At 40.5% G+C, this 23,863-nt stretch overlaps 1 protein-coding gene across 1 annotated transcript in view; it reads right to left on the bottom strand.

Moving 5' to 3' along the window:
- LOC101168694 (fibrillin-2) overlaps positions 1-23,863 on the bottom strand; it is a 73,728-nt gene that overhangs the window by 8,229 nt on the left and 41,636 nt on the right. The window contains exons 9-50 of the mRNA XM_004067848.4: positions 23,318-23,443; positions 21,254-21,406; positions 20,654-20,899; positions 19,803-19,946; positions 19,478-19,597; positions 19,009-19,134; positions 18,807-18,929; positions 17,618-17,893; positions 17,458-17,511; positions 17,247-17,372; positions 16,407-16,532; positions 16,149-16,268; positions 14,178-14,315; positions 12,869-12,919; positions 12,599-12,724; positions 12,266-12,493; positions 12,036-12,161; positions 11,825-11,953; positions 11,603-11,728; positions 10,748-10,873; positions 10,496-10,618; positions 10,287-10,412; positions 9,945-10,070; positions 8,600-8,722; positions 8,357-8,479; positions 6,627-6,752; positions 6,405-6,527; positions 6,197-6,319; positions 5,666-5,827; positions 5,493-5,561; positions 5,292-5,417; positions 5,065-5,190; positions 4,092-4,241; positions 3,908-3,979; positions 3,697-3,822; positions 2,698-2,823; positions 1,466-1,591; positions 1,264-1,380; positions 819-947; positions 631-750; positions 335-460; positions 58-210 (exon numbers count right to left, since the gene is read on the bottom strand). Coding sequence (XP_004067896.1) covers positions 58-210; positions 335-460; positions 631-750; positions 819-947; positions 1,264-1,380; positions 1,466-1,591; positions 2,698-2,823; positions 3,697-3,822; positions 3,908-3,979; positions 4,092-4,241; positions 5,065-5,190; positions 5,292-5,417; positions 5,493-5,561; positions 5,666-5,827; positions 6,197-6,319; positions 6,405-6,527; positions 6,627-6,752; positions 8,357-8,479; positions 8,600-8,722; positions 9,945-10,070; positions 10,287-10,412; positions 10,496-10,618; positions 10,748-10,873; positions 11,603-11,728; positions 11,825-11,953; positions 12,036-12,161; positions 12,266-12,493; positions 12,599-12,724; positions 12,869-12,919; positions 14,178-14,315; positions 16,149-16,268; positions 16,407-16,532; positions 17,247-17,372; positions 17,458-17,511; positions 17,618-17,893; positions 18,807-18,929; positions 19,009-19,134; positions 19,478-19,597; positions 19,803-19,946; positions 20,654-20,899; positions 21,254-21,406; positions 23,318-23,443 — 5,511 coding nt within the window. The remainder of the gene's footprint in view (positions 1-57; positions 211-334; positions 461-630; positions 751-818; positions 948-1,263; positions 1,381-1,465; positions 1,592-2,697; positions 2,824-3,696; positions 3,823-3,907; positions 3,980-4,091; positions 4,242-5,064; positions 5,191-5,291; positions 5,418-5,492; positions 5,562-5,665; positions 5,828-6,196; positions 6,320-6,404; positions 6,528-6,626; positions 6,753-8,356; positions 8,480-8,599; positions 8,723-9,944; positions 10,071-10,286; positions 10,413-10,495; positions 10,619-10,747; positions 10,874-11,602; positions 11,729-11,824; positions 11,954-12,035; positions 12,162-12,265; positions 12,494-12,598; positions 12,725-12,868; positions 12,920-14,177; positions 14,316-16,148; positions 16,269-16,406; positions 16,533-17,246; positions 17,373-17,457; positions 17,512-17,617; positions 17,894-18,806; positions 18,930-19,008; positions 19,135-19,477; positions 19,598-19,802; positions 19,947-20,653; positions 20,900-21,253; positions 21,407-23,317; positions 23,444-23,863) is intronic.

Raw genomic sequence — 23,863 nt, 5'->3', positions numbered from 1 at the left:
AACTAGAATTAAACAGATACAAGTGTGTCTACATGGAAATGGGTCAGTAGTGCACACCATCATTCTGATTTGGACACAGTTCGCAGGGGAATCCCCAGCCCTCTCCAGGCATCTTGCTGCAGCAGCATTTGGCCTTGGTGGTGTTGAACGCTTTGGGCACGGTGCATTTTCCTCCTTCAAATTTGGTAAAACAGAAGCTCTCTCTGGTGTCTGCCAGGAGAGATGGGACATTTTTTAGAAACAGTTGACTGTAAAAATGTGGATTTTTTTTTCCTTTCAGCTGTTGCATGTTTAATCAAGATAGGTGCGAGCAAACACCTGCAGCTTTTCTCACCGTAGCAGCGCCGTTTGTTATCGGAGAGTACGAAACCCGGCTGGCAGGAGCACTGGAAGCTGCCAGGTGTGTTGGTGCAGGTGCCAAACTGGCAGATGTTGGGCTCCACATCACATTCATTGATATCTGGAGAGAAAGGCACAAAACAAGAAGAAACTCAATGCTGATGCTAAAAATAATTTGCACTACAACTTAAATGTATTTTAAAAAACAAGGGTTTGACTGATTTTCTGTGCTAAAACAAAAACAAAAACACTTTTTCCACTGATCTGCCACTTTGTGAGTGTGTTTCTCACCTATACACTGCTCATTCTGCACCTCATAGCCTGGTGGGCAGATGCATCTGAAAGTCCCATCAAGGTTCTGGCAGGTTCCAGGAGAACATGTTCCAGGAAAGTTCAGGCACTCGTTGATATCTGCAGGGGGAAAACGCTGATGTCCAGATGTTCCATGTTGCCACTGGACTTAGGAATTGATGACTCACCGACACAGTTCTTCCCATCAGCTGTGTTTTCATAGCCTTCACTGCAGAGACACTGGAAGGAACCGAGCTCGTTGATGCACCGTCCGTTCCTGCACACCTGGCCCTGAAGGGCACTGCACTCATCGATGTCTGTCAGGTAAATGTTGAAATGTTTGCAAAAACTTTGGAAAAAATAAAAAATCTTTGAGAGCGAAACATGGAGTCAAAAATATAAGATGTATTTCCCTGTTTGTGTAACTGAATGACAATAAAAATCAAAACATAATCATCTTGTTTCACGTCTGCCTCCAATAGTGAAACAGAAAAGGGCAGTGTGTTTAAAAATAAAGACAAAGGGGCCATCTTTCAAAATATGACAGCTTAACCTTTGTCGAGCTGTTGACCTTTAAGGGAAACGGCTAACTGCCGCTGTTCTTTGAAAAGCAGTCTGGTAAATAATCCGTACCCATGCAGTCATTGTTGTGAGTGAGCTCAAATCCGGGGAAGCAGAGACAGTTGTAGGATCCCACGGTATTTTTACAGGTGCCATTTCCACACGGCTGCCTCTCACACTCGTCAATGTCTGCAACCCAAATGAAACACGTTTTCTAGAGAAAATGTTCCACCGATCATTTTGACAACCATATCTGCTTGTCCTCCATTCTTACCCATGCACATTGTCTGGTCGGCAGTGGCCTTGAAGCCATTGTGGCACAGACAGCGGTAACTCCCCTGTGTGTCGATGCACTCTCCATGACTGCACACATTAGGAATCTCCTGGCACTCGTTACGATCTGAAAATAAAATATTCAATTTTAAAGAGCTATGTTCCATTTATTTACACATTTATTTCTCAGTTTTGTGGTGGCTATAAAGAAGAAAGTCAAATGAACAAAACTGAGTGGAAAAGTGCGAGGATATGGCAACCTTTAATGCTGCAAGAACCATTTGAACCAGTTTCTTACTGACCAGAACCCAGAGAGAGCTGCAAAGTCCCACCTCACAGTTTGGAAAAATACATTTTATTTATACATGCAAAATCCACTTTTTTGAGTTTTTAAATATGTTATAATGTTCATTCCCTGAGTGGTATTTTTTTCCTTTCACACATCTCTGAGCATTCCTCTAAAAACTTGCGCTCTGAGCACCAGCCCCTCAAAAACGAATGGGTTCTCACATTGTGACGTCACAAATCTTCCAGGAAGAGTCTGTGCTGCCAGCACCGCCCTGAGGCTAACACACACACACGCACACACACACACTTTCTCAACGGAGCTAGCAGTGATCGGCAAAACGCTTTCATTTTATATGCACTTCCATTTTAACAAATATAAACCCTTTAAGCAATTCCTTTATAAAATCTAGCTTTTAAATATTTACAATAACAAAATTACAACAGTGCTTCACTTCTATTTAATTTCCTTTAGCAGCAGCACAAGCAAGTTCCTTTCAAAATAAAATATATCATCTGCCAAATAAGATTCTGCTGCTGTAGATATACATGCAAACTTATTCTAATAATAAACTACTGACAATAGATCAAACCTTTCACCATAACTTTGGTAAGTTGCCTAAAATGTGTGCATTTTGGAGAAATGGCAAAGCAGTCAATGCCTTTTGATTTAGTCAACAGTGGAAATAAAAAAGTTAAAAAGGAAAAATAAAGTTAATTTTTTCTCATGTAAAAACCACAGTTCAAAATGACAAAATGTTACTATCAAACATTGTTGCTCATAACACAGTAAATCTTTATAAATTAAAATTCGAACAAATTTTGAAATGGATAAAGCATCCCCTTAAAAGGTATTTAGAGGTTGTATCTTCCAAATTAAAGCACGGTAGCTTCGTTTTTCCTCAAATGAAAAACGTATTTCAAACCTGCCAATGGATCTGGACTTACCCAGGCAGGCCCCGCCTGGAGACAGTTTGAAGCCTGGAGAGCACTCGCAGCGGTAGCTGCCAGGGATGTTGATGCAGTTGGCGTTGCGTTGGCACAAGTTGTCTCCACTGTTGCATTCATCAATATCTAAGAAGAAAAAGAAACAGCAGGTTCCGGCTCAATACTTGTCAGGTCAAAGAAACGCTCAGATCATTGCTGACAGGTTCTCCATTGCTCTGACAGACAAATGGGCTTTTTCATGTGTGAAATAACTGGATTTACACATACAATTACCCATGGCAACAAAACCAGCCTTAACTTTTTTGAAAAAGTTTTCATCATCTCTAAACGATGTTCATATCTTTGGTTTGTGCATATATTTTACAAAAAGATTATAATAGAAAACAAAAATATAGTCTTTATGGAAAACATTGGCAATTCTGGTTATGGAAAAAAAGTAAAGCAAAAAAGGGAGCAACTATTTGACTTCTTTGTGTCTAAAAACAAAGAAATGAACTTTGTTGCAGCTCACCAAGTTACCTCTAGGTGGCTTACAAGCTTCATTCCATCTTTACAGCAAACATAAAAGTTGTTGAAACCCTTTACCCTACCTTCCATTTTTTTAATTAAAACATTTGCTGAGAAATATAACAAATCTCAGCTTTTTAAACTACATTTTACTTAAATTAGACACAATCCTCAACTGTAAAAGAGAAGAGGATTCTTTATTGATCTCACATGGGATAAATACATTTATTACAGCAACACAAGGTATGAAAGTGCAGGGAAAAAGCTTAAGTTGTTTTTTACAAACTGTTTAATGTACTAAAATATACCGGATATACAATATACAGATATAAAATGAACAGGAATCAGATTTGCAGGTTGAACATTAGACCATGTAGTTTGGTTTGGTCTGTTTTTAAATCCAGAGCTGATTAACCACAGCTTTCGTCCATATTCATTGTGTCCATTGGGCTTAACAAAAACATTTAGTATTTTGTAGAGATGTAAAGTTACCTTCACAAATCAGTAAAATGTTGTTGTAGCTGAAACCCATTGGACATTCACAGCGGAAACTGCCAATTTGGTTGATGCACACTCCATTTGCACAGATGCCTGGGATCTCCCTGCATTCATCGATATCTAAACAAAAGTGGTATTAGCACGCAGAAAAGGGTCAATCTGGACTTTGAAGGCCTGGCTAACTGCCAGGTTATGGAAACATTACCAATTGGCTTGCCAGTGTGGATGTCAATGATGAAGCCAGGAGCCTGGTTACCACACAGCAGCTGGTACTCAACTGGAGAAATCAGGACAAAGTAGTTATTAACAGACAGGAATGAAGTACATTCATGAAGATTAGTCTAGTCATTAGTTTTCACGCAGGCTTGAGTTTTCTTTTGGAGACTTACTAGTGGCAGGAGTGGGACAGGCCTCACAGGGCTTGTTCCAAGCTTTCCCCACATTATAGGCACAGCAGCACATCTTCTTGGTCATGTTGAAGGACAACTCGTTTTCACAGGTATCGTTAAAGTTGCGGTAGCAGACACTCTTCCTCATGTCTGGATCGTGGTCAGAAAAGAATGTATTAAAAAAATCCAAGTTATTATAAAAAACTAAAGCCTTAATCACAACTGCCCTTACGAGTGGATACAGTAAAAACTTGGTGGAAACCTGTAAGAGGTGTGCTGGGGGCCCCCACAAATTTCTAAGATCACTGACCACTCGGTGAGCCAGTAGAACGAAAATGTTCTTGCACACTTTTTCTACGTGCACGCTGCGAGCGACACGTTGTAGTGAACACTTATACAACACGTAAGGGAGAAATAGGTGAGACGCAGGTACAAAGTTTTCTTTTTTTAACCCCCTGAACCCTTTGGACTACGTAAGGAGACTGTTGGTGCTGTTCATGCGCTACTTGTGTTCAGCCTGACTATTGGAAATAAGGAAATAAGACGGTCAGACCGTAGTTTGTGTGGACAACCTACGTCGTCCTAAGAGGAATGTATCACGTGCAATGCGTGCAGTACTGTCAGTAAGGGGCCAGTACTAAAGTGTGGCCTAAGGGCGCCTTAAGACAGCATCGCCTATATGTCATAAAGGCGTACAACTTACATTTGCCTTACGAATACTTCACGATACACTTACCACACACAAAACAAGGGTGCGTTCCATTTTTACAAGGTCCTTTGAGATGGCCGTACGGGCCTCAAGGGAACTGCAAGTCACATCTGCGCTTTCCTAAAGATGTAGCCACTTCTGTATACGACCCTGCATGGCCTTGGACAACCAAAAACCCTGCAGCACCTGTATGGCTCAACCCCCGTAGGGGTGCTTGTGGCTAAGGCTTAACACATTGTAGTGGATCAGGTCTTGACCACTCACCCATGCAGTTGTTTCCTCCATTGACTTGCATGTATTCAGGGGGGCAAACACAAGTGTAGTTGCCGAAAGTGTTGTAGCAAGTGCCGGGTCCACAAATACCGATGTGCGTCACACATTCATCGATATCTGCAAACACAGAACACACATTAGATGATAAAGTAAGAGGTGCTGGTTGGTTTGCTCTGATATGCGATCACTGTAATAAAATGAGATGTTTGGGCAGATACCTTCACAGATGCGAGTGTCTTCATTTAGATAGTAGCCCGCTGGACACTCACACTGGAAACTACCAAAGGTGTTGATGCATTTTCCACCTTGGCACAGACCTGGCAGCTCCTGGCACTCATCAATATCTAAAAAAAAAACATTTAAATTTCAGTTTCATGTGCAGCAGCTGTTTTAATATAAAAATAGACCATCTGGTTTACCTTCAAGGATGACAGTGATAGGGTTAGGTCTAAATCCCTCCCCTCCTGGGCAGAGAGTCTTGTATTCGGCTAAAGAAAAACAAAATCATGACTCATTGCTGTAACAGGATTTAGTTGATTGGAATTCTGTCACATAAATATTTTAAGAGAATGAGTCAAGATCCTGTGCTTACTGGAGTTGGGAGACGGGCAGATTTCGCATGGCTCTCCCCAAGCTAGTGCCTTGGCGCAACAACAGGAAGCACGGGTCACACCAACGCCAACCTCTGCAGTGCAATAGATTCCTCCATCGCCACGGGGGAGAATGTCCAGGAAGCAGTTTCCAACACGGTTGTCTGCAGATGACAGAGAATTCTTAAGCAAGCTAATCTTCCTTTAACCTGCCACCATCTTTTAATCTCCAGCTTCAGCATTTCCTTCTTGAAATTCTTTGTTCTTAATTTCATCAACATTTCTAAATGCAGTAGTGTCACCTTAATGCAATAAAGGTTTTGAAAAATTTTCTTTCCAGGGCTTAAGACGATGACATCCAAAATAACATTGTATTAACCTATTTTGTATGAATATTCATTATTTCCCTATTTTTGCTATTTAAAAAAAATCAATAAAGTTAATAGAATTTAAACCATTGTTAATCCTTTGTAGACTCCCACAATACCTTTTCTTAAGAAATATTCATTCGGCAATCTCTGGGACGGACTCACCCACGCAGCCTACACCAGTGGGGTTGAGCTCAAAGTCTCCTGGACAGTTGCACAAATAGCTCCCTGGGGTGTTGACACAGATTCCATTGATGCAGTTCACAGGGTCGGCACACTCGTTGATATCTGCAGGACACGTCCCATACGCAGAACTCTGTCAAGATGCTAGTTTATTTGCAGTTTAGATTAAAATGAAATAAAAAAAACCCACCAGTGCAGTTTCCTCCACTGCGGTCCAGTTCGTAACCATCATCGCACACACAGCGGAACATCCCCGGAAGGTTTTGGCAAGTCCCAAAAACACAGATGTTCTGGAAATTACACTCATCAATGTCTGTTGCGGAGGAAGCAGAGGAGAAAAAGCTATAGGTTGTAGAACCAAACTGAACAACCAATCTGCAAAAGCAAGTGAAGCCAAAGCACGGGGATCCACCTTGACAGGCTTTGCTGTCCTCAGTGGGAGTGAAGCCCATCTCACACTCGCAGCGGTAGCCTCCCGGAGCGTTTAGACACTGGCCGTTCTCACAGAGGTTCACATTGTCTGCACACTCATCCATGTCTGCAACAGAGGAACACAAGTGTTTACAGTTGTCAGACAGAGCTCAGCTTAGTGGTCTTGTGGTAGAGTGTCCACCCTAAGACTGGAAGGTCGTAAGTTTAAAGTCAAGGCTTAGTCGTACCAAAGACCTTTAAAAAATTGGACCCAAAGCATCTCTGCTTGACTTGGAGCATTTAGGGCTTAGATTTCGGGGTTAAACCTCCAAATGCTTCCCAGGCGCAGCTGTGTCTGCAGTTCGCCACTCCCCAGGGGGATGCGGAGAGCAAATATCACACGTATAGGTTCATTGCAACTAATGGGACTTCACCTTTTACCATTCCAACTAATCTAAGGCCTCTGTGGATTTTTGAAGACTCTTCACCAACACAACCACAGTATTCAAATTAGAAATGCAACTCCAACACAAACACACTCAAACATAGACATATACAGTGTTCCCCCGCTTCTTCGCTTTTCAATATTTGCAGTTTCACATATTCGCAGATTTTTTTCCAGTTACTTGACTCCTCTGGCTCATCACAAAGGCTCAGACAACTCATGAGACTTTTGCGTTCCAGAGAGGTGCAGCGGGAGTTTCCAAGGAAGGGGGGCGAAAATGTAGAGCGCGCCGGACCATCGGCCTTCGACAGCTGGTTTCACTGGAATCGTTATTACCCAAATTTGAGCCCCTGCATGGAGAAATGGCATCAGCCGACTCAGAAGTGGCCGGAAAATATCCTGCTTTGCTGAGGAAGATAATCGCGGAAAATAATCATCATTCAGATGAATGAATGATTGATGAAACCGGCCTCTTCTGGAAGAAGGGACGCCCACAACATGCTACTGCCAGAATGACGGGCCGTATCTGACGCTCAAATCGCGCTGGAGGTCCTCACGCACTTAACTGATGAAAGAGGAAGCACAGGCTCCTGGTTTTATGAGTGACAAAGTGACACTCCTCATGTTTGTTATAAAGTACGCTACAGTTCAGTCTATTGCTCTGAATTAAAAAACTCCTTATGTTGCGCAATATGTCAATGTTCTTTAATACATAACATCAAAAATGTTTCAGAGGGTTTTTGATGAGTGACAGACATTCTTCTGCAGCAGGGTTGGGGTTTGCTTCTCCGTGTTCACGGATTCTGCGTATTCGCGAGTGTCTCTAACCCCCGCGAATATGGGGGGAATACTGTACACTAAGGATCACAAACATGTTCAGAGGTTAAACTGGTTTTAGTGTAAACTTACAAAATAATGACATTATTCAAGGACAGATGTCTGCAACGCAGCAAAAACTGAATCTTAAAGTAAAATTGACCCTTGTTTCAGGAAAGAGAGTCTATTTTCTGTCTGGCAAAAAAATAATTTCAATAGCTTAGTTTGAGAAACATGAGAATTATTGAAAAAATAAGAATTATTGGTAAAACCATTTTTCTAACCTTATTGGCAGATTTTATTTGCATAGTTGAAGAAAAGCTGCCAGTGGTGTAAGATTGGCTTGTCTTTGCAGTGTGGCAACCTGTCCAGGTGTATCCCGCCTTAGTCCAACAGTAGCTGGGATAGGCTCCAGCCACCCCATTACCTCATGAGTTAAAATGGATAGATGGATGGAAGACAAATCTCACCGGAGCACGTAAAACCATCTCCGTTGAAACCTTCTTTGCACATGCACCTGTACGACCCCGGAGTGTTGGCACAGTCTGCATTGTGGTGGCAACTGTTGTCTTCCAAAGTGCATTCGTCTCTGTCTGCAGGAGGAGTAAAAAAAAAACCCCAACAGAATTCAGTCCAGTTCAATTTACATTTTGACCATATAACAATCAACCTACAGATGAAATCACAAGTGAAATAGCTGAGGTTCTTCTCACCCACACACTTGATGCCGTCCCCAATCCAGCCTGCCTGGCAGCGGCATTTGAAGCTTCCAGGTAAATTGACGCAGGCGGCATGCATGTCGCAGTTATGAGCTCCGATCTCACACTCATCGATGTCTTCACACATGAAAGGATCAGTAAGGAACATTAATTAGGAACAAAATTTCATGCACAATGACCACAAGCACCCAAATTACTTTGGACGCCTTTCTCTTTCCTGTAGAGTCCTTGGTGTGTGTGCTTTATGTAGCAGAAGTTAAATTAAATCTTATTTAATATAAACATTGATGTCTTTTCATATATTATTTATTTATTTTCTCTAGAGACTAACCCTTAAATCCAGTGGCGGAGCTAAAACTATTTACGTGGGGGTTTGAAAGAGAGGCAGAAGTCTTTGAAAATGTGTCAAGTGAAAACAGCTGTTTTGATGTACGGAAGCATAGTAAATCATTTGAAGGGTACTTGATTTCATTTAAAAACATTAATTTCTTTGTAAATTTTGCAATGCGTAAAGAAGCTTGTGTTGATTGTTTTTTTTTTTGTGTGTGTGTGTTGATTGTTTCTTAATGTTTGTCAATAAGCCTGCACAATAAATGGCAAATTTTTATCGTTTTTGCGATATCAAGCTGTGCAATGTGCATATCCCTAAAGACGATGAAAAATGCAATAAATGGTCCTAAAATAAATCTTATGGCAGCTTGAAGAATTTAACGAATCAAAGAAATCCCTTTCTGCATTTGACCAATCGGATAAAGCCCTTTTATGTTAGATGTTTGCCTCCTGCGTAGACGAGGCTCCTTTGGAGTATAACTAAAGTTATGTTATTTAAATTAATCTGTTGCAGTGAAATGGAAATTATGATTTTGGTTGTTTTGCTATTTGTTCATGTATTACAAGTTATATTGTCATCGCAATATTGATCACTATAATCGCACATCGCGATTTTACATCATACCGTACTATTGACTATTTGTCAATAATGATAATGACACCGTCTAAAACATTGAGGGACATGTGACAGACAATTATTTGGGGGTGGGGGGCAGATGCCCCCCCTTGTTCCCCCTGTAGCTCTGCCTCTGCTTAGATCTAAACTCTAACAAATTGGCATCAGTAAACTGTCATTTTGGTGCTAATTGGAAAAAAAAATTCAGATTTATTTATCTTTTTGTAAATATTTTTAATTCTATTAGTTATCCAAACTTGTGTGTTTCCAGAAATGTTTTTAGAAGTATCTCATGCAGACTAATCCTTTATTTTCAGCAATATAGACCTGAAGCGACTGCATGCATGGATGAACTGCCTCCGGGATCAACTGGGCAGCAGTTCATTTCTCTACCTGTGCAACCCGTGGATCCCTTTTTGACAAAGTATCCCAGCTGACAGTGGCAGATGAAGGAGCCTTTGGTGTTCTCACAGTCACCATGGAGACAGATGTTTGGGTTCAAATCACATTCATTTACATCTGGACAGACAGGAATAGACAGATTACATAAGAGCATTGCCACAGCAGAGATCAGAGTGACTGAGAACGAGTCTGACAGCAACAGTCCCACAGATGTCTAAATGAGACCAAAAAAAAAAACATGTCTGTGTTGGGACAGAAGTCAGAATGAATAAAGGAATGTGTCAAAGGAAAGAGAGGGATAGGATTCAAAGGTTGCTTTCTCAGTCTTCCTACCGATGCAGGTCCTCATGTCCATGGAGGCCATGAATCCATCGAAACACAGACAGCGATATTCACCGGGGATGTTGGAGCACTGGCCTCCATCACAGATGTCTGGGGTCTCCTCACACTCATCAATATCTAATCAGAGCATGGAGAAGTTTGGTTTGGTTTGTGGTAAAGCAGGTCTGACTTTAAACAAACCACATTGGTTGTTTTATCACCTGAACACGTCCTGAGGTCCGGCATCAGAGCGTATCCTTCTGTGCAGCTGCACTCATAGCTGCCCTCCGAGTTAGTACAGTGGGTCTCACAGCCTCCGTTCATGATGGTGCACTCATCAATATCTGCCATCATTTAAATGAGCAACAAGGATAAAGACAGCAGCTCATCTGCATTGTGGTTTTGCCTGCATATTTTTTTTCTTTCCAGATCTAAAGTCAATATAGTTTGCAGTAAAAATCTTCTCCACTTACCCACACAGCCCTGTCGGTCTGGGGTTGCCTGGTAACCGGTGTCACAAGAACATTGGTAAGTCCCTGGCATGTTGACACACTGTCCATTTTTGCACAAGCTGTCACTCAGCTGACACTCGTTCATATCTGAGACGGCAAAAAAGAAGGTACAAACCTACTATGCATCTGTTTACATTATTGAACATTTAGTAAAGTAGCACTCTGATCGTCTTTTGATCTATTGTAAAAGCGTTCCCAGTGCTCTTTAAATTATGATTATGCAGTATTAAGCTAAGTCAAAAAACCGCTTCTAGGAAATAGTTTCTGCAGAGTGACAGGGGTTCTTTAGAAAATTTGTTTTAAGATGTCAGAAGGCTTGTTGGAGTGGAGCAACCTTGCTCCCCCTTTCCCTTCTCCACTACTGAGAGTTTTCTCTTGACTTGCTCTCCCGCTAGCTTACAGCCCCTCACATCCCAAACCTAACATCAGCAGTGCAACAAAACTGGTGAGCAATATTGGAGCTATCCAGCCATCCAGTTTTAAGTCAGATGCCAGCTCAGACGAAGAAGACAAAGACGTACGTGGATCTATTTGTTTGAAAGTGGATGGATCAGAAGGGAGTGGAGCAGGGCGCTTGTAGGCCGCCCAGCGTATTTTTTGACGTAGCAAATAAGCTCATGATTCACAAAGATTTAAATAAAAAAATAATTATAAATGCAATTTAGAATTTTCTCAAAATGTGTCCTCCATCATGAGAAAAAAGGTCACCAGAACTTGTTCAAAACACCAAAAACAGGATTTTCATCAGAATGGGTCTGTAAATATTAGGGATAACACGGTAAAATCCGCCCACATTTCTGCAGTAGGACGCCCTACCTTCACAAACAGAAGCTTCACTGCTGAGCAGGTAACCAGAAGGACATTCACACTCATAACTTCCATCAGTGTTTAGGCAGGTTCCTCCAAGACACAGCGCAGGGTTTGTCTCACACTCGTCAATATCTGCAGACGAGGGAATCAAAGTAAAGGAAAAAAATGTATGAAAAATGAACAGTTTATTGTTTTGCATCTTTGTATGTAAAAGTACTTTCGACTTACCCATGCAGTTCTTCATCATCATGAAGCCACTCTGATATCCCTCAAAGCACTCGCACTCAAAGCTTCCAGGTGTGTTGACGCATGTGCCATGACCACACAGGTCAGGGGAAATGCGGCATTCGTCAATGTCTGAAACACACAGCGGGGGGACTGATCAATAAAAGTTCCCTGTACGCGACAGAAACATGTTTCCTCGGTGTCCCGCTCAAACCTGTGCAGTTCCTCTCTTCAGCAGTCAGGGTGAAGCCGCTGTTGCAGCGACATTTGAAACTGCCGATGGTGTTTCTGCAATTTCCATGAGTGCACAGACCGCGAAACACCTTACACTCGTTTACATCTTGAAAAGAAGCATGGACAGAAAAAAAAAACCCAACTTAACTAAAATGCAGTTCAAATGTGAATAGATAGAAGCCCTCTGGATGACAGAGGAAACAGGGATACCTTTGTAGAAGGGTCTTCCTGTTAGGATGTCTCCTCTGTTGGCAAAGCCAGGCCCTCTAGGACAAATAGCTTTAAATTCTGGCGTGTCTTCTTTAGGACATTCCTCACAGTCGACCCCCCAGGCAGCTCCCACAGTGCAGCAACACATGTCCAGGCGATACTTTCCAGGCAGAGGCTCACCGCACTCATCTTCATGCCATTTCTTGTAGCACAGTTCACTGCGCATGTCTAAAAAAGAAAAAAAGATCACCAAAAGACACCAAAGAACCAATGAATGTCTATTTCTATTTACTGAAGTTTGATTTTTATATATTTTTTTCACAGCCCTCTTACCAACACACGTGCGACCGGTGCTGTCCAGGGTCAGACCCTCAGCACACTCGCAGAGGAAGGAGCCCTGGGTGTTCACACATCGTCCGTTTGTACAAACTCCAGGGAAAACTTCACACTCATCAATGTCTGAAAGAGAGACAAGTATGTTAGGGAAACCTAATAAAAGTTGCGTTTAAGACAACACTTTCCACACCAGAGAAATATGATAAAATCCCATCAAAAGACAAAATGAGAATCATTAAAGGAGACAAGAGTTACAAAAAGCCTCACCTTCACAGACCAGGCCCTTCATGCGAGCAAACCCTCGAGAACATGCGGTGTCTGCAAAAAAACATGACATGACTGACTGTAGCATGTTTTCCAGGAATGGGTGGAGCTAACAAGAGCTTGAGAAAATAGCTGGTGTTTTAGTCTGAATATTTAAGTACGCTATTTCCCATTAATTCTTTTCACTCAAACTGGTCTGTAATTCCTGCCTGAAAGTAACTAAACTATCTTTAACTCTTGGGAAAATAATGATAAACGACCCCTGGGAACAGTTGGATGACCAACATTACCTTCAAGGCATTATGGACACAAGTTTTTGTTAGAAACCTTAAAAAAACATTTTTGGTAATCATTTCCTGAACTGAAACACATGTTTGCTCATCTAAAATGATGAAAAAATCTGACTCTATTCTGTGAAAATTTGTGTCGTTGGTTTAATTTTCTTGGGTTTGTTTTAGATGTTTTGCTCATTCACACCATTAATCTTTTGTCTTATATTTATAGTTTTCTTTAAATGCGTGATTATTCGCTTCTTGTTATTTTTCACACTTGGCTGTATAGATTATATTTATTTAGTTTGTCAGATCACTTCTTTCCTGGTCATATTTAAACTTTTATCATTGTTTCTATTTTGATTTTCAGGTTATTTTTATAGTTTCTTACAAAATGTGATAACTATCATCCTAACTTTGGGGCCACAAACCTTATTCTAGACACATTTCTATTCATAACTGAAAACTAAAATAATTGTCTTCATTGCAATGTTATTTATAACAACAATTTAATTATCTTTGTTTATCATAATCATAAAGCACTCCATTTTGATGCTTGATCTGTGGTACAAGGATTTGCTTAAGGATTTCTAGAATAATGTAATGTCTTTAATTAGAAGTTACGGACCGGAATATGCTAACTATGTTAAATAAGGTAAACAAAATGGGGGTTGGATTATAAAAGTTTGCTTCCTACCACTCCCTCTAAGGTAATTAAACTCTTTTTGACAAACTAAACACTTAATAGATTCAATTTGTCATGTAATACATGTTTATTTATTATTATAATAGAGTATATTATAATGGAAACTTTTACTTGTGGATGTAAATATGGATATGTATTTATTTTAATTTCTATTTTTTAATTTTCCAATCAAGTCATAATTTATTATCTAAAGTTTGATATATCTTTGTATATTATAAATCTCTTTTTTGTTGTCTTTTTTTAGTATTTTTTGTTTTGATTGTTTGAAATAAACCAAATCCAAATGACGGTACTAACAATCTTCCGTGTCTAAATGTGAGTTGCGTGAACTGACCGATTTCACAGCGATCACAGGGGCTTCCCCAGGCTGCTCCCAATGTGGAGCAGCACTCAGACTTCAGCGTGGCACCGTTGATGTTGACCTCACAGCGGTTATCCTGTATAGTGAGCCAGCAAGTACTCTTCATGCTGTCTGCAATGCCAAGGAGCAACAGAAAGGGCACTGAGTTTTGTTTACAGCCTCACAAATGTACTAGATGGAAGTGAATGCATAGATAAAAACGATTTCTTCTATATGGGTGAAATCAAGGGGACCATCACAACAACATCAGACCACAGCTCCAGATGTCAAACATACCAGAAGAATTTTTTTTTCCCAGTTTAGCCACAAGATTAGCAAATGTCATCTTTTCCTGTCTCAGCGGGCATCAAACACTGTCTGAGGTTTCAGGTTAGACCATTAATGACTACATGTAATCCTCTGTTTATGCATTGCTTTGAAGTGTTAAATCATGGTGGAAGAGAGACACCTCTTCTCTGTAACCACATCCAAATACGAAACCACATTTACTTTTTCCAAACTATTTTCACTGAGTAATGAGCTCCTGAGCTTCAAACCGAAACAAGACAAACCGGTGAAATGTGTAAACCTCTGACAGAGCAGCTGATGCAGTCCAGCTATGTATCTGACAGTTAATCATTTCCTCCTTCAATAAATGATTACATTCGTTTTTAAATAAATACTTCTGCTGGAATAAGAAAGTATAATTATTTAAAGGCTGGGGATACAGAAATGTTGAATATCTTTGGTGAAATTACACAGAAACAGAACGATCACTACATCTATTGAACATGATATTTAAAGGACAAGATGCCAGTGTTTATCAATGGACGCCAAGGCTGCGCCACTTAAGGTCGATATGTCTACAGAGTGTGTGTGCCTAATGAATCCTGCAGTACAGTCATGATCTCTGTGAGGAACTTGATAGATTCTGAGAGTGTCCGTGCTCTCTACTCCCTGCGGTTTCTGTCTCGGCTCTTTTTTTTCCTTACAAACGACATTCCAGTGCTTGAATTTTGTTCCTTTCCCATCCTCTCAGACCCAAACCAGTAATGGTTACCTTAAGTCTTGTTCTAATGGTAATATTCTAACCCGTCAAGTATCAATCGATCAACAAATTACTTTATTAGTAGAGTACCTTTCATCAACATGAGTAGAACACAAGGTTGTTGACATAAAATACATATATAAACATAAGTTAAAACAACAAAAAGGCATAAACACACTTGATGGCGGGAAATTCTGTGGCTGATAGTTATAGTTTGAGAAGACACTGTTTAGATTTTAAAACGCAAAGGGTAATATATGGACAAAAATAAAGCATTAAAGCCACAAAATACTTAAAAGCCAAATATCTAAGTTAATTAAATGAAATATTTAAGTGCTAAGTTAAAAAGATGAGTCTTTAATTTACATTTAAGAATTGCCACAGATGCAGAAACTCTCAGGTCTTCAGGTAAGTTATTCCACAGATGAGGACCAAGATACTGAAAAGAGGCTTTGCCGTGAGTCCTGGCTCTCATAGTGAGTATATTTCAAAGAGCAGCATCTGAGGATCAGAGAGCTCAGGAGGAAATCTGATAAAAAGAAAGGTCCTAATCCATTAAGACATTTAAAAACTAGGAGACAGGAGTGCTGTACGCTCTCTTCCTCATATCAGTAAAAAACAATGAACATCTGAATTCTGGAAAAACTGTAATCTGTTTAACAGACTGCTTAGGGAGGCCAGATTAAAGAGTATTACATTGGTAATCTACTGGTTAATTAGTGTGACAATAATAAAATATACAAGTAGGAACACAGAATTGGCTGGATGACAGGAACCCAACATATTCTGAATAATTTAGATCTGAGAACCGTTTTTGCTGACTTTGATTTTTCTTGCACTTTTTGTGTGGATCTTTAAATGTGAACGTGCGCTTCCTGAGTGAATTTATACTGGTCTTAACAGTCCAGATGACCTACCCACACAGATGGTGTTAGTGGAGTCCAGCTTGCTGCCGTGGGCGCACTCGCAGTGGAAGGATCCGGCCACGTTGCGGCAGGCTCCGTTGACGCATGGATTTGACTCACACTCATTAATATCTGAAAAGGTGCCCAAACACACAACCCTGTGTCAGATGGGCCCGCTCTAGACAAGCTATAAGCATGACATCAGATGCAACACGTGGGGCAGTAAAGGATCAAAAGTCCGACTTCAGCCGTGACAGAGCAAGTGCTCACCTTCACAGGTCTCCGAGTCGGGTCTGAAGACATATCCTTTAGGACAGGTGCACGTGTAGGAGCCTGGAGTGTTTCTGCACAGACCATTGTCGCAGAGCAATCGGTTCACCAAACACTCATTGATGTCTGCAGAAAAGACAGAAACAGATCTCCTATCAACACAGATTTTTTAGATGCTTCAAAACAGCCAATAATCTGCAAACTATTCAAAATCTAGTCTTTTTAAAGTAGGTGATTAAATAAAAATAAAAACATGTTGGAACTGTCAAGCTTTTAAAAATCTTGTCTTTTTTCTTTAAATACAAGCAGAATGGTTCCTTCTAAATTGTGAACATTTTTAAAACTTTTGCTGAAAAAAACGGAAAAGTTTACTGTTAAGATTTTTTTAGGAGCCACTAACTTACATTTATGAGGCTGTACATGCATCATGGGATGAAATGCAGTTTAATATGTTAGCATATATGCTTTTTTGTTTCTTCCTTTGTGTGACTGTCATTTAATCCGAATGAGGAAACAAATGTCTACAGAAAGACCTTAAATGTTCTCCTGGATTTATAAAGATTCTATTCTATTCTATTCTTTACTTTGATTTGGTATTAGGGATATTTCAAAATTCTCTCCGCTTTAGGATTCAGTTTAGGTGATTAGAAATACATAATTGCCTTTTTCTTATTTATATTTTTAGCAGCAACAAACTGACATTATTTTACGCTGACCGGATTTTTTCAGCTTTTTACTGGCAATGGCATTTTTTAGAAGTCAGAAAATCGTAATCTCCATTAACGCAAAAAATTACCCAAATTTTTTGATAAAATAAAGACAGTAAAAAAAGCCACTGACCAAAGCAGTTCTTTCCGCTGGTGTCGGACTCGTAGCCGATGTTACAGATGCAGCGATAGCTTCCTAGTAGATTCTCACAAATACCATTTTGGCAAATGTCTGGATCCAAGGCGCACTCATTAATGTCTAAGAAAAATATGACATAAGAACAAAATACATGAATGTTGCACATTTCCATTTGACTGAAGTCATTTGCCTTTCTGTAACTCACCTCTACCATCAGTAGTGATGCCAATACCACTGCTGCACACAGCCTGGAACTCAGCTATAAAAATAAAATTAACAAATTCAATAACACCTTGTTTTCCTTATTCCCAAAACACTTTATTCTCAACAAAGGCGATGGACAAAGGCGTGATTGGAGGTGCTACCTGAGTTACGGGACGGGCAGGGCTGGCAGGGCTGTCCAAAGCCATGGTCTGGACTGAAACAGCAGCACTCCGACTTAGTCACTGCGCCCGGGAGGGGTCGAGAGCATGTGCCCATCTTTATGGCGCCGTAGCAAGTAGTCCTCATATGTGTGTCCACACACACTCTTCCATCCACATCCACAGCCAGTCCTGGGGGGCACTCACACCTGAAGGAGCCTTCAGAGTTGATGCAGCGGCCATTCATACAGATCCCAGGAGTCTGGCACTCATCGATGTCTGATGCGAAGAAGAAAAGTGTTCAAGAAAAGGCTGCTTAGTGTGAGAAGATCATGAAAAAAACAATGCTGACGGGAAACGTTTTTATGGTATAAGACAAATAAAGGAAAATTACAAAGAAACCATCTATAAATGTAAGAATAATCTAAATTGGGGGAAAAACATTTCCGTTACATTATCAAATATTTTCAGTTTTTAAGAAAAACCTAAGCTAAATCCTTAAAATAAGTTCACACCGCCCTGGGCAACATGCTTCTAGCGGCCACTTTAAATGTTAAGTCTATGTAAACAATCGTGAACGCGCGTTTCAGGCTTCCATGTACAAAACTCTTGTGTTCACGCCTAGCTTTGCAAGTTCCTACGACCGTTTCTGGGCTCTACATACAAAACGTGTCATTGAACGTGCGTTGCAAGTTAAACCAGGTTGAATTTCAACAGTATACTCGAATTCGGTGGTGATGTATGGATGTCGTCCCTTTTAATTGAAGAAAGTGCCAACTGTTTGAAAACTGATCATAAAAGACAAATTAGAAATTGTGGTTTGTGCACAGCTGGAATTATATGACAAGTCTTTCACATATCGGAATAGAGCTGTGAAAGAAAAAGCCTAGAGCAAGATTTGCTAAACTTGCACCACTTTGACATTTTGCACCAAGCCTCTTCCAACTGTAGGTGGCAGACATGCGCTAGTAAACTGTAGAAAGAAAAAAAAGAAGAAGCCCCGCCCTGCTTATCCAGTATGAACACAATGGGCTAAATGTGCATTCAAGAGCCGGTGTTTAGTGCATTCTTGAACATGTGTTCTCATGCCTGGTTTGTCCATACTCATAGACATATGAAATATTTGACACAGAAAACCACTCTTTAACAACCTGAAAAGTCCGTTCTGTTATTTGAAAGTAATAAGTCGTACCAGTGCAGTAGCGTCCGTTTGGTGCTAATGTAAAGCCTGGCTTGCAGATGCATTTAAAGCTGCCGTCCTCATTGATGCACATGCCATTGAGACACATGTTGGTGGTGGCGCACTCATCGTGATCTGATGGGATCAAGTCAGAAGGTCAGTTTCATGAAGGTGACGGGGTGTGTCTGTGGTCCGGTCTGCTGATGGTCCTCACCGATGCAGTTCTTTCCATCGGAGGTGAGCTCAAAGCCAGCATTGCAGATACACTGGAAGCTGCCCTCTGTGTTGACGCAGCGGCCATTGCGACACATCACCCCGTTCACGATACACTCATCAATATCTGAAAAAAGAACCAATTTTTTAGGACATTTTCTAAAGATGTGAAGCCAGTGCTTAACTTTTTTCTTGGCTTTCTTTCTTGGACCTCGAGGAAGGGTCAGGATTGGGGTTACGGTTAGGGTTAGGTTAATGCTTGTGCCAAATAACAACATTAAGCATTGGATGCAGGTAAAATACGTGCGGCCAATGCAGCAACGTGCATCAAAACCAGATGTATTTCCATCCGTTTTCGTGCATGGTTGTACATAAATACATGAGGTCAGCCTTTATTTATTCTTCATGTTTTTACAAGAAAAAAAACATTTTGTTTAAAAATCTGGACTTTTCTCTGATTAGAGACTTACCAATACACGCTTGCTTGGTTGGTGTTCCCTGGTATCCCTTATGGCATCTGCAGTAGTATGATCCAGGTGTGTTGACACAGTCTCCATTGACACATGGATTATTCAGACATTCATCCACATCTGACCATAGAAAATGATAAAGAACATAAGGATTTCTACACCTTGAGGTCCTGTCAGCATCAACCAGCTCTTGGATTAATCTGGCAGAAGATGGCAGTACAGACCAGCACATGCAGTTCTTTGCCCCACAGTCCCTGTCTCTGCAGCAGTGCATGACTCTGGCTGTGATTATGTGTGCATGCTGTTTATTCCTATATTCCCTTACCGATACACTCCCTTCGAATGTCCTGCTTGTAGCCCATGTTGCACTCGCAGCGGTAGCTCGAAGCAGTTGGGATACAGCGTCCATTCAGACACAGGTTTGTTAAATGTTTGCACACATCAATGGTTTCATTCAGGGAGACGGCGCCTTCAAACAGAACAAAGGAGAAGGACATTAGAGTAAAAAGCCAAATCTAGAATGGATTTTAAAATTTTACTGCTTGTTTTTAGAGCCTTCCATGGAAAAAAGCTTGCTTACACTGTTGACCTTTTAACCCCTTATTCTTTGTCTCAGCATTGCAGGATTGCCATTGCAACAACACATCATCAGTAGGTTAAAACTAACCTGTCTCACGATGGTCTAAGCCCAGCTCACGTTCCCTAGTGGGTCTCCAAAACAAAAGCTTTGAATATTCCCAAAACTTGAAACCAAAGGAGATCTCGCCTTCTGAGCGCCCTGCTTTTGTCATAATGACAGATCAACTCCATTGAATGTTTTAGAATACAGGTTTTCATTCACAAAAGCTTTTTGTTGATTTTAACACGTCATTTACTGTGACTAAATCCTTGTTTTAGCTTGTCCTATGAATGGGATGATTGTTCTCATTTCCTGTTTCTGTTTGATTTGAAGCTATTTTTTATTATTGTGAAATACTGTGATCTCACATGAGAAAAGGGCCTCATAAATAAACATTTCCTTATTTATGCATGTAAATAACAAATGTTTATTCCTTAATTACAGTTTGATAACAAAACTAAGGACTAGCTGCTTGTGTTGCCTTTAAGGTACAGTACTGCTTTCTAATAATAAAAAATACAATTTTTTTATAACAAACTCATTCCTAATGGACTCACCTATGTGTTGGTAAGTTGAGCCTCCATTGCCACCATAGTTTCCACCATTGCCACCAAAGTTCCCGTCTCCTCCTCCGTTCCCTCCATTGCTGTGACTATGACCATTGCCGTTACCATTCCCATTTGATATACTGGGGAACTTGAATCCATGGTTACCATTGTTGCTTGGGAAATATCCATTGGGGAAGCTGTGAGGGATACCGTGTATTTGGGGAACACCCACAATGCAAAGTCGCCTGTACTCGTCTTGAAGAGAAAGACAACAAAGAGCAGGTAATTGTTATTTAAAGAGTTGTTTGCTGTGAATTGACAAAAGCTGTTGGCTCTTTTTGCGTGTATCCTTAACCTTAAATCTAAAGTAAATACTAATAAATTCATGAAAGTCAAAATATTGCAGTTTCAAAATTAACAAAAAAAGTATCCTGGTGGTTTTGGAGGGGAAAAAAATCAAGCTTTTTTAAAATTATATTTGTAATATTTATTTTTTCTTTTTTTGCATATTTTTTTAAGCGTGTTTAAGAACTTAACTTGAATAATTTGTTTTGTGGCAAAAAGGATTGATCAGTAATAAATGGACGTGTGAGTGTTCCCCGTACTTACCAGAGCCCCGGACGGGACACATTTCTGGAATCTGCCCCAAAGCCCAGCAGCGCCCTGTTTCGCAGCAGCACTGCATTTTGGTGTATTGACCATTCAGCTCTGCGGCACAGCGACCGTTGGCCAGCGCTGAGAAGCAGGTACCCACGCGCTGATCTGATAGCACAAGACAAAGCCAGTTTGGATCATTCGATAAGGTTCATCTGAAGTTTAGGCTTAAAAGAAAAAGTCAAATAATTTCAGAAATGAATCAAAATGAGGAATATGGGTCAGGGTAGAAAAGGTCCTAAAAACAAGTTTTTGTTATTTCAACAGCGGGACAAAGGAGCAAGTCTTTGCCTCTGAGTAAAGAGTGAACCAAGAGAAAGACCTCTCACTCCTCAGTAATTACAGTTTCTTGACAAATCTAGGAACACTCACGGAGGGAAAAAAGCCGACTATTTGGCAAAGAGTAGACCATCTTATAGAAACGAGGAGTAAAGCAAAAGGGAGTGGAAGACACAAGTCGATTAACTCCATAATGAGCCGGCAGTCTGGAGTTAATCAGGAACATGTGCAGTCATTCTTGCCAGTTAGAACATGAAGCCCGTTCTGAGCCTGAGAGCTCACACAGTGAAATGTGAAGACATTTCAGAGCAAACCTCTACGCTGGGTGACTTTCACACACAAATCCACCAACCAGCTAACAGCATGAACATCCCATAGGACAACAGAAAGTGGGGGAAATGAAGAAGATAATGTTTTAAATTGGATGCAGATTGTGGGTTGCTGTCTCTGACACGAATATCTGCTTTCATTCGCTGAGGTGGTTTTACAGACTGACTAACTGGACAGAACTTTTCTTTTTCGCCACACAGGGAACCAGAAGAAGCTTGTTTGCCAGATTTTTCGACCTCCAAAGCTCCAGAGGTCAAACAAAACTGACTAGTTTGTTTCAAAAAACCAAACTGTTTAGGCTGAGTCTTCTTTTTAAAATCCAGGTTTCATTGTTAGAGACTTGTTTGGATTGTCTAGACCAGAACTGCACACTTTCAGTCATGTCTGGTTTTTTGAATAAGAAAATAAAACAACCTTCAGGGATGTTTTTATGCTTGTATCTTTCTACTTTTTTTGGTTTGTTTTTTTCTTCGGTTGACTGGATGAAAGCAAACCACTGACAAAAAATAGGCAAGATCCAGATGTAAAATAAAAAAAGAAACATAAAAAAATATAAAATAATCAAAATACTTGAACTTTTGTTGAATAAAACATAGAGACAAAGAAACAACTGAGCGGTTTGTTGTTTTCGAGAAAAGAGAGGTGAAACAAACCCGCTTCAGAGTAAAGAGGAAAACACAGGAAAAGCAAAGAAATGAAATAAAAGTCTTCAGTCTTCTTAACAACAGACAGATGCAAACTTTTGGGTTGAGTCATGGGAGGGATGTTTCAATTTATGCCAGACACATCAAAATGCACCAAAAGCACACAAAGCTGCCAACTCTGGTGCTTATTTATTGTACAGACCAATCTGTGCATACTTCAAATATAAATCAATAAAAGAACAGCTGTTGCTTTCCTTTTAGATCGACTTCAGCCACACACAAAAAACTCTCCAGGTATTGCCTTGAATGTGCCTCCTTATGTATGTTTCATGTGCTTCAATTCAAATCCCAGAACGCCCAGTCATGTTGGCCAGATGTGGCGATGCAGAAACCAACCAGTTTGCATTTAAAATGCAAGATGGAAGTGAGTGAAAAACATACAGCTTTATTCTCAGAACCTCCGATTACAGACTCCTATGGAGCGGGTCAAGTTATTGATGCAACGGTGGACCGTGTTTCAGTGAAGCTGCCGCTAGAGGTAAGACTGCAGGAACACATTAACACCTGGTAAGGTTTATGAGTCATGTCAGAGAGGTATGTGCTGTGCATGAGTCAGAGGAGCGCTTACACTGAAGCGCATTAATGCCGTCAAAGCTAAACAGGTCTGCTGGTCAGCTCCAGTCACCAGAGCGCGCTCGCAGGAAGCGGTGATGAATGGAGGAAGTTATCAACCAGATGCCAAGGGGTGAAGAATTGTGTGACTCACCAACACATCTGGAGCCGTCCGTGCTGGAGATGTAGCCTCGTGGACAAGTGCAGACGTAGCTGCCAGCAGTGTTGCTGCACTCTCCTCCATCACACACTCCAGGAATGGTGCTACATTCATCAATATCTGAAACATAGAGTTTTTTATGAGCACCTCGCTTTATCCTGTCAAAGGACACATCTGTGGATCTTCAAGTGTCTACTTTCTTTATTTGAGATGATGGAGGAGCGACCTGCTACCTTTAAATCAAACCAAATGTATCTGGAGTCCGTCAAATTGTTATGACCTCACTTGGGTTGTAATGTGGGTAGAGTTCGTCAGACACAAATTTTATTGACAGAAACAATCAAAGATCTGTAACAGATACTAAATCAACCAATTAGATTTAACCCTGTAAAGCCCACTCCATCAAAGAATTGATAGAAAATCCAAATACTTTGGAATTAAGATGTTACTTAAACCCTTTGATGAAATACGCATAAAATCTTTTTTTTTTATTCGATATTTCGGTTATGGGATGTTGGTACGAATGGCTATTTAGGGTTA

The sequence above is a fragment of the Oryzias latipes genome, chromosome 4, assembly GCF_002234675.1.
Source record: "Oryzias latipes chromosome 4, ASM223467v1".
In the NCBI taxonomy this organism is placed as follows: Eukaryota; Metazoa; Chordata; class Actinopteri; order Beloniformes; family Adrianichthyidae; genus Oryzias; species Oryzias latipes.
The sequence above is the reverse complement of the archived record's forward strand: the minus strand, read 5'-3'. Positions and strand labels throughout refer to the sequence as shown.